Here is a 9,260-nt window from a genome sequence, read left to right as displayed (position 1 = left end):
AATAGAAACGAAGGGGAGAGGTATCAAGGCTGGTCTTTTCTGGCCAGTGATGTTCCTAAGTATTTTGCATTCAGTGATGAGGAATGGGCTTCTAACTCCCCGAGGAGAATGAATGCTCATGGCCCCATTTACCTTGACCCTTCTATGTCAGATCCAAGACAAGTCAATGACCACGTGGCAAAAAATTTGTTTCCAGTGAAATTTATTTCAAAATCATTGAACAATCTGATCATCCTTCCTCATTCATAAATATTCCTGTTTAAATGATCTGAGTTTAAATGTTTTCAGGCTTAGTGAAAGGACTTGATATAAAGATGGCACACTAGCCCAAATGAAATTGGTTCCATAGATATTGAAGACTAGGATTTGTCACAGACTCTGCTGCTTCTTGGCCCCCTTGAATTAAATTAAATAGATTAACCCATCAATAAATAAATAAATAAATAGTTAAATGGTCGCTCATCAGAAGCTGTGTGCAAAGGACAGAGGATTTCTTTGAATCTAGTGTGCCATGGTTTCCGGCAGGCTGGCTTTGAGTGAGTGGAAGAGGTGAGAGAGGGCTGGCTCGGTGGATGGGGTCTGAGGACGGGCAGGGGGAAGAGTGGGGTTATTCCTGCTGGCTGGTTGGCAGGAGATCTCCTAGCACGAATACGGAGGGCAGTTGGGCATTGATTAGACAACAGTGAAGTTCGGGCTGCAGCCATGTTCTTCGATTCCCCTTCTGCCAGCCCTCGGGGTCATTCAGCCCATATGGACTCTGGGTACAGCTTCCTTTAGGGAGAGATGATTTCCATGGTGAAGTCAGTTATATCATGGCCGCCTTTGGAACGTCCTAGGAAGATGGGCTTTTCTTCTGCTTGAGAGGTGCTGATGTACCAGTTGGGGTACAGGGCAGACTCAAATTCAACTGTATTCTTGACTTCTGTCTTGTTGAAGACAAATCGCTTTTCCATATTCCACTTTGGGTAAGTTTTGGGGTCTACCTCCTGCAGCAAAACAGAAATACACATTTTCATGAGGGCAGGGACAAAGACGCTCTACTCTGATCTGGACAAAGATGTTCTCTGGGTCAGCTAGAGAGAAAATGGATACGCAGGTCACAGGCCCAGGAGCCAGACTCCTGAGTTATCTTTGAGACCCCAGGTTTCTGTGTGGTGACTGAAGGTGCCCCTTATCCTTTTCTGAAACTTAGCATCAAATGCTAGAGAGCATAACATAGGCGGGAATGTTTTCCAAAAGTGAAAATTAGGTTAAAGCTCCTAGGCGTATCTGTTTCCAGGGACTTCGCTGTATATTTCCTCATGGCCCTGGCTAGAATGACTTCAGCTTGGAAATGAAGCTTTTGCTGGGAAAGCGGGTGAGGGGAGGTGTGATTTTGGGAGAGGGTTGGAAATGATGACAGGTGACAGGTCCCCTGAACAGATTAAGTTCCCAAAGCGTCATCTATCAAGTGGAGCAACCCTAACAATGTATAATCTCTTGGGTGGTAACAATGGCAAGACACAAGAACATCTACATAATGATTTAATTTTCTGTGGTGGGAGTGAAAGTTGCATGCATTTAACACTTACATTAAACTTATTTACATCTATGCAAAATTATCAAGTAGCTCTGCTCCCAGAGTTTCTAAGGGGAAGAGATAGTTGTCTTGGAAGAAAGTGATGGCTAGGGGTCCTTCAGAGGAGACTGAGAAGGGCCTTCAGCCCCTGGTACCCACTCACCTCCAGCTGCAGGGTGGGCCTATCGCCTTTCATCACACAAGACAGGTATAGATTCTTTTCCTTGAGGCCTAAGGCCACAGGTATCTTGTCGTCACGTTCATCTCCTTGCACGAAGCTCATGCAGAAAACCACTGGGGAGAGGAAAGGGGTCTTATGGTTAGGGACACACAGCACTGCAGAGAGTCTTACAATTTAGCATCCTCTGTGGAAACCCACACCGAGGTTCCTATGGCTTAACAGACAGGGTAATCTGGCTTCTCACAGATCATAGCAGGTTCAGTTGGTTGAATCAGGTTTTTCCCCAAAGAAGGTCTAGGGGCTTCTCAGAGCCTCACCACAGTGGCAACGAAGAATCAGGGGGTCTGATTTTTAGAAACTGCAGAAAGTCATCTTGTCCCTGACGGGTGATGTGTCCATCCACAAGAGCAGAACCATTTGATCAATGTGAGAAAGCGAGAAAAGAGAGAAAGCTGGGTCCCGGAAAAACATCGGGCGCGGATCTGTTTCAGGAACGTAGAGAAGGAAGTGGGAAGGACTTGGGAAAGGAGCTTAGCTGGGAGAAGTGACTCCAAAGAGCGACATGCATTTTAATCTTCCTCGGTCATAGCTGTCTCACTTGGAGGCCCCAAGGTCACACTCACAGTGCAATTCTAAAGATACAGGGCTGTCTTGGCTTGGCTGACACCAGGAAGCTTTCCCCCAGTGATGTCTCTCTCCAAGGTCAGCAGCCTTGGAAGAGAACAGCCTGCTTCTCTCAGCTGCCCCCTTGACCGCACCCCTGCATACAGGATTCAGCCATGGTGGCAAAGTGCCAGGCAGATTCCCACAACCCATGGGCCCCCCGGACTTGAGACAATTGCCAGTGACAGTAGAGAGATATAGGTTCCTGCTTGTCAGTAAGGTTTCCCTCTAAGGAACCATCTGGTCGGTATTGGGCGGGAAAGATGTTAGGGGCGAGGGGGGCGGGGCTGGGAATGAGGCGGGGGAACAAATTATCTCCTCACCATTCTAGTTTCAACTCCAACAACAGGAAGAAAGAACCCACAGGCAGTTAGGTCTTGTCCATCAAATGACTCCTTTCTAATAGAAGCACTGACATGGCACTACCATTCAATGACTTGACTGAACAGTGGTCCTGACCGTGCTTGAGCCCCCTAATTTCTCAGTCACCTCTCTTGCTGAAAAATAAATGTGCTGAGGGACTCGATCTGGTGTCATCGCTAGGACCCAAACAAAAACATATCCTTTATTGTATGTTATTTCACTGCTGTTGGTCATTTGCCTTAATCATCTGCTCTGTGGAAAGTGTAGAGAATTAGCAAGCTACCAGAGGGCCAAGAAAAGAAGCAGGATGTCCCCAGGTACCTTCTCGGTTCATGTCCCGCGCGAGGAGGTGGAGGGCCTTCAGCACACATGGGCCAGCCAGCACCAGGGATTTTTGCTCTTTGTCTTGGAGTTTGCAGTTCAGCGACTGCACACCCGCGTCGCACAGAAAATCATCAGCGTACGTTTCAAAGATGACAGGCTCTAAAATGTGGAGCACAGACGTCGTTTAGGTAGAAGCTCAGGAGGGCAGGCCTGACGCTGTGAAGCAGCAGAATTTGGTTCCTCGGAGGATATCTGAGCATGCACAGCCGAAGTTTGATTATAACATTGCTGGGGAGGAAGCCGGGGTGGGTCAGAACACTGGGCCTGGCACCCTGAGATTTGGGTTCAAGCCTCAGCTCTATTGCTGGCTGTGAATGAGCCATGGAGCGACTTATGTAAAATGGCAGTGGCAATGGAACTGGCCCAACAGGGATATTCTGAGACTTGCAGGAGATACATAAGTGAAAGCCCTCAGAATGATTGGGTGCTTTGCAAATATCAGTAGTTATCAAGGTCCTATGTTAAGAATAGTTTCAACAACTAAAAATGAGACTAAAACCATCACCAAATTGGATTTTATACAGCCGTGTCTTGAGATGTAACATTTTGGGTACCATTTTATGCATGACTATAAATGTATTCTGGAAAAGCTTCCATTCTTAAGATTAATAGCACTATTAGCCAGTTACACCATCATTTCATTAAAGAAGAATTCCTTAAAAAATCTTTTAAGTGAACAAAGCAATCTGATGGAAGACAAAAAAAAAAAAAAAAAAAAGAATAGTTTCAACTAAAGAGAAGATTAATTGGGTTTCTAGGTGTCTCTGTTTGCCTCTCATTGCTGGGCCTTCTACTTTTAAAGGGTTTCAGCTTTAGGGAAGTTTAGTTGACTGTTGGGTTACAGCCTCTGAGAAGGAAATGACCAGCAATCTTGTGTCTGCCCTCAGCTCTCATTCGGTACCTTCTTCAAAGATGAGTGAAAAGATGCTCCTCAGGTCGTCATCCTGGAAGGCCTGTGAGCAGGGAATCCTCTTCAGCTTCTCCGTGGCCACGATGACCGACACCACCTGCCTGAAGCTCTTGTTGTAGAGCTGGTGGGAGATTTGCAGTTGGATGCTCCCATCTCCCACGGAGCTGAGGTCCAGGTGTTGGACGCAGCACTGTGGAGAGAATAAGGAGGTCAGCGTGCGAAGGTGCTTGTGCCAGAAAACTCCGGTTTTGACATGAGAGAGGACGAAGGAGGGGGTAACAGAGCTTCTAAGGATAAACGTTCATCTCTCCGCAGCCCAGAGAGGTTAAGTGGTTTACCCAAGGGCACGTGGCAAGAGAGAGGCAGACCCAAAACTAAAACGTTGGCTTTCTGATGCCCTATATGGTATTCTTCTAGAATAAATCCCATTTCTACCTTATCTCTTTTACACAGGCTCCACCTAACCATAGACTTATACCTTCTTACACTTTTGATATTTTTATAAATCTAATGCACTAACACTATGTAGTTAATTTTTCATGGCAATGATGATCATAATATATTCAATATATCTATGCTCAATCAACAATTATTCTATACAAGTTTTTTTTTTTTCTCAAATGCTCTCTCATAAATAACCTGCCAATACTTTAAAAGTGGTTACTATTCATGAAATAGGTTCCCATTTCCACCTTATTCAGAGAACCTGTATAACTAACTGCATTACGGCTTAACTGAGTTTGCCCCCAAGGCACAATAATGGTTTAAAAGCTTGAAGGACAGCTAAAGAGACATGTAACAGTGCAGAGGAAAGCTGAGTGCGAGATAAGTTCCTGCCCAGAGCAGAGGCCCCAGATGAGGGAGAGCCAGGCTCCTGGAAGAGACAGTGGAGGAGGGCAGGGCACAGAAGCCACACCCCAGCCAGGGCTGGAGAAAACCAGTTACGCTGGTTTTAAAACCTTTAAAGAAATGTGCTTTTAACAAGACTGAGACTGGATGAGGAGGCTGGAGGAGGCTGTCATGAACTAAAAAAGTAAGAGAGAAGTAGCTGCCTGCTAATCTGTACAACTGCATTAGCTGGGCTGATGGCTGGACACCCTGGGAAAGTTATCAGGCCTCTTACAGAAGAGAAGAGCCAGCTGGAACATCAACAAGGCTCTCTGTAAAGATAAGAGTCAGAGAAATACTCCTCTGCTTTAGAGAAAGCCTCCTCTAAAAGGAGAATCAAATTTGCGTTGGAGCCTGGACCGTCTTCCTAACATGAGACAGCAAACACTATCTCCACTGTAATTCCCCCTCACCCTGTGCAAGCATGGCCACCATCACCGGGCCTCAGTGAACCACTGTGGTGGCGTGGGAGCTGTGTAGTGGCCAGCCTGCGTCTGTCTCACTGGAAGAGGAGAGAATCATTCGAACACAAAATTCCATAGGAACAAGGTGGACCCCTTTCCTTGAGTCTTTCCCATGTCAGAGCCCCTTCACGTGTTGGGAGCTAAGCCCACGGACTCACCATCATCTGTTTGGGGCCGTCAGCCTCAAATAACAGGTCATTCTCATCACTGTAATAAAAACAGAGAGATTGTTCAATTATGTCTCCCAGACAAGATTATTTTTCCTTCCCTGCAAACACTCTTCACCGTTAACAGGAAACTGCAGACAGCATGTTCCTTAGGGCTGCCTGAAGCTTCCAGGTTCCGTGGTGATACGCAATGGAAAAGCAAATGAGGCAGGGCAGGTACCCCTGTTGCTGTCTGTTGGATGCTGAGACCTAACTTCCAGCCCAGTTAAAATCTGAGCTTTCCTTCTCACTTAAGCCAAATGTGGCAAGGGATCCCCTGTATTGTCCACTTGGCATCTTTCCTTCCTGTCTGCCCTCTGCAGGCAGTCCTTGCAGCAACATCTAGATGGCCTATGGGTGCCAAGGCCGGACTTAGAGTGGGAAATCAGTCTTTAAACCAGGTTGCCTTGGAACCCTGCTTGCCACTGAAAGAGGCAGTTTGTGGGGGCAAATCTGGTCTTCAAGCACAGATGACACATTGCACTCTTGAGAGGGGAGCCCTGTTCACATTCCTGGTATTAATTTTCCCACTGACCTGTAGTAAGCCATCACTTCGTTGGTGGGCTCGGGTACTGTTGCCATGGCTGCTTCAGAAACCTGTGTAAAGAGGAGAAAATGAGTGACCATTTGCCGCGCCAGTCCCCACGAGGGCTGCCTTCACATGTGAATTGCCCTCAGCATCTAGTACCTGGCAGGCATGCAAAGAAGCAATCTTTGAATGCATAAGTGAATGCACGAAAGAGCCATCCTTTGGGTCCAGAGTAAAGCATTTGCTAAATCAAGCCCAAACCAGGAGTGGATTTATTAGGAGACCTGCGGCAGAGGTTTGATGCTGAGCTCTCAGACACCAGCTGCGAGATAAGCAGTATTAATCCGCAATATTTTGCGAGTTATGGCATTATAGTACACCTGGCATTTGTGCAAAAAGCCCAGCCGTCAGGCCGAGAGAGAAGGAGGGAGGGAGAGGGGGAGGGAGGGAGGGAGGGAGAGAGGGAGAGAGGGGGATAGAGAGATAGATAGATAGAGAGAGAGAGAGAGAGAGAGAGAGACTCCCTTAGGACCTAGTCATAAGGAAGAATTAAAGTGGTACCTGGGCAATGAAGGCTGCCTGGAGAGAATAGAATCCCTGAGTGGCTCGTTGTGCCTCCAAGAGGTATGCTGTCTGCCAGCTTCTCCCTCACTATTTTATGGCCTTCAAAAGCAGAAGTCGGGAGCTGAGAAATTTCCCGTTTGGTTAACTGATTTCACAACAAAGTTAAAAAAAAAAAAAAAAAGAGGATGGATGGGAACTTCTGGGAGAGGGTAAACTGAAATAATTCTCTAATCCTTGGAAGGGCAAGTGGTAGCAAATTGTGACACATTTTTGCAAATGTGTCATCATGCAAATATATGTTGTTTTTTCTGACAACTATTGTGCAGATGATGTCAATCAAAAATACTGGGTTTTCCTAGGTTAGAAGGACGTTTTAATTTAGGATCTCTGGGGTAAAGTGGAGGACATGCAGAGAGACACACACACAAATGCTCCCTCACTCTTTGCACATAAGTTTAGGAACCTTCCCACTTGGAGATGGATAAATGGGCCTAATGAAGTAACAGTAACCCTGCCAGTTCTGCACCCAGCGTGCTGTTTTCTCCCTTGGGGGCTCCGGGTCAATTACCAGAGCCTCTGGGGAGACACTTGATCTTGCTAGGATGAAGCAGAGAAAACACAGTTGTGCAGGGGTTCAGGCTCCAGATGGGGCTGGGGAAACCTTGGAGACAAGCTCATTCAACCCATTCAGACCAGGTGCTTGTACCCTAGCCAATTGCATATGGAATCTACATCAATGTTTGGTGAACAGTGAAACGAGCCTGGATTGAGAACATATTTGAAAAGATTGTGAATAAGTCAGGCTTCGTGATCACATCCTCTTTTTAAGATGCAGAGATATTTTTTGCCTAAAAGAATTTTTTTTCTGTTAACTCTGAAAAGTGGAAATTTTTACAAATAAGAATATTCAGCTGAGGCTATATCCCTTGGTAACTCCAAGAGTTATTAGACTTTGTTTTTTTCTCTAGCTTTATTGCAATGCAATTCACATATAACGTTGTATAAGTTTAAGGTGTACAACATGATGATTTGGTATATATATATGCGGCAAAAAGATTACCACAATGCGGTTAGTTAACACATCCATAACCTCACACATATATATACATATACATACATATATATATGGTGGTGAGAACATTTAAGATCTACTCTTTTAGCAACTTTCAGCCATATGATACAGTGATACAATATAGTTAATAATAATCACCATACTGTACATTAGATTCCCAGAACTTATTCATCTTATAACTGAAAGTATGCACCCTTTGACCAACATCTCCCCATTTCTCCCAACCCCTAGCCCTTGGCAACCACTATTCTTTTCTCTGTTCCTGTGAGTTCTGCTTTTTTTTTTTTTTTAAGATCCCACTTATAGGTGAGATCATATAGCATTTGTATTTCTCTCACTTATTTTACTTAGCATAACACCCTCAAGGTTCATCCACGTTGTGACAAACAGCAGGAGTTTCTTCTTTTTTATGGCTAAATAATATTCTTTTATATACATATTGTATATCTCTATATAGAGATATATATCTCTGTAATATAGTCTGAAATCAGGAAGTGTGATGTCTCCAGCTTTGCTGTTCTTAAGATTGCTTTGGCTCTTCAAGGTCTTTGGTGATTCCATACAAATTTTTGGATTGCTTGTTATATTTCTGTGAAATATGCCATTGGAATTTTGATAGGGATTGCAATGAATCTATAGACGGCTTTAGGTAGTATGGACAGTTTAACAATATTAGTTACTCTAGTCCCAAACATGGGATATCTTTCCATTTATTTGCGTCTTTGCTTTCTTTCATCAATGTCTTATAATTTTCAGTGTACAGATCTTTCACCTTCTTGGTTAAATTTATTTGTATTTCGATGTTATTGTAAATGGCATTGTTTTCTTTATTTCTCTTTTAGGTATTTTGCCGTTAGTGTACAGAAATGCACCAGACTTTAACTCAGACACCAGAAGAGTGCCTGCCCAGGGTACTGCCCCAGGGTAGTCCTAGAAGAAGGAATGAATGACCGGGTCAAAAATGGGGCATGGAGTCTGGGAATGGTGCCTTCTCTACGCCCTTTGTCACGTCAATATTATAGCACTTATTATAGCACCGAATCGAAACCTGGCTCACTTACCTGGTTCCCTTAGGAGGCTGTGAACTCTTTTAGAGCTGGGTCTAGCACAGTGTGTGACATGCAAGTTCAGGCAGTAAAGCTTTGCTGCCTGAAAGAGTGAGCAGGAATTTGACAGTGTTTTTACTTAAATAAGGATGTGCTTACTCTGTGCCAAGTCCTGGGCTTGCACCACATGGTTCACGGGAGAGAGTTCCTGACTTTCACAGGCAGGAGGGAAATAAGACTCTACTGTGGGCAAGGATGATGCAGTGCCTTCACCAACCAGCCTTCTGATTGGGTTCCCAGTATCTTGATATCAGGAAGGCAGACACAAGAATCCCATCTTTGGAAAGTTATATGTTTCAGAGGGAATCTGAAAGCTGCATCCTGTTCAATGCATCCATTTCTTGGGAGTTTGGGGAGCAATAGTCCCTAAGT

General features: G+C 44.9%; 1 protein-coding gene across 1 annotated transcript; it reads right to left on the bottom strand.

Moving 5' to 3' along the window:
- Window positions 1-238: 238 nt before the first annotated feature.
- On the bottom strand, window positions 239-6,752 carry IL1B (interleukin 1 beta). The gene is made up of 7 exons (XM_068564383.1): window positions 6,708-6,752; window positions 6,153-6,214; window positions 5,570-5,618; window positions 4,051-4,249; window positions 3,087-3,248; window positions 1,722-1,852; window positions 239-986 (listed from the first exon to the last, which is right to left on the bottom strand). Exons 2-7 carry the CDS (start codon window positions 6,197-6,199, stop codon window positions 774-776), a joined length of 801 nt encoding a protein of 266 aa, XP_068420484.1. The 5' UTR covers window positions 6,200-6,214; window positions 6,708-6,752; the 3' UTR covers window positions 239-773.
- Between the last annotated feature and the right edge of the window lie 2,508 nt (window positions 6,753-9,260).

Source organism: Eschrichtius robustus, chromosome 15, assembly GCF_028021215.1.
Source record: "Eschrichtius robustus isolate mEscRob2 chromosome 15, mEscRob2.pri, whole genome shotgun sequence".
NCBI lineage: Eukaryota > Metazoa > Chordata > Mammalia > Artiodactyla > Eschrichtiidae > Eschrichtius > Eschrichtius robustus.
The sequence above is the reverse complement of the archived record's forward strand: the minus strand, read 5'-3'. Positions and strand labels throughout refer to the sequence as shown.

Excerpts from the sequence above, each read along its gene's own strand:
- IL1B (XM_068564383.1), bottom strand. The coding sequence starts at position 6,199 with ATGGCAACAGTACCCGAGCCCACCAACGAAGTGATGGCTTACTACAG. Across the intron at positions 5,619-6,152 it reads GAAGTGATGGCTTACTACAG|TGATGAGAATGACCTGTTAT; the intron begins GTCAGTGGGAAA and ends TTTTTATTACAG. Across the intron at positions 987-1,721 it reads GGCCCACCCTGCAGCTGGAG|GAGGTAGACCCCAAAACTTA; the intron begins GTGAGTGGGTAC and ends GTTTTGCTGCAG.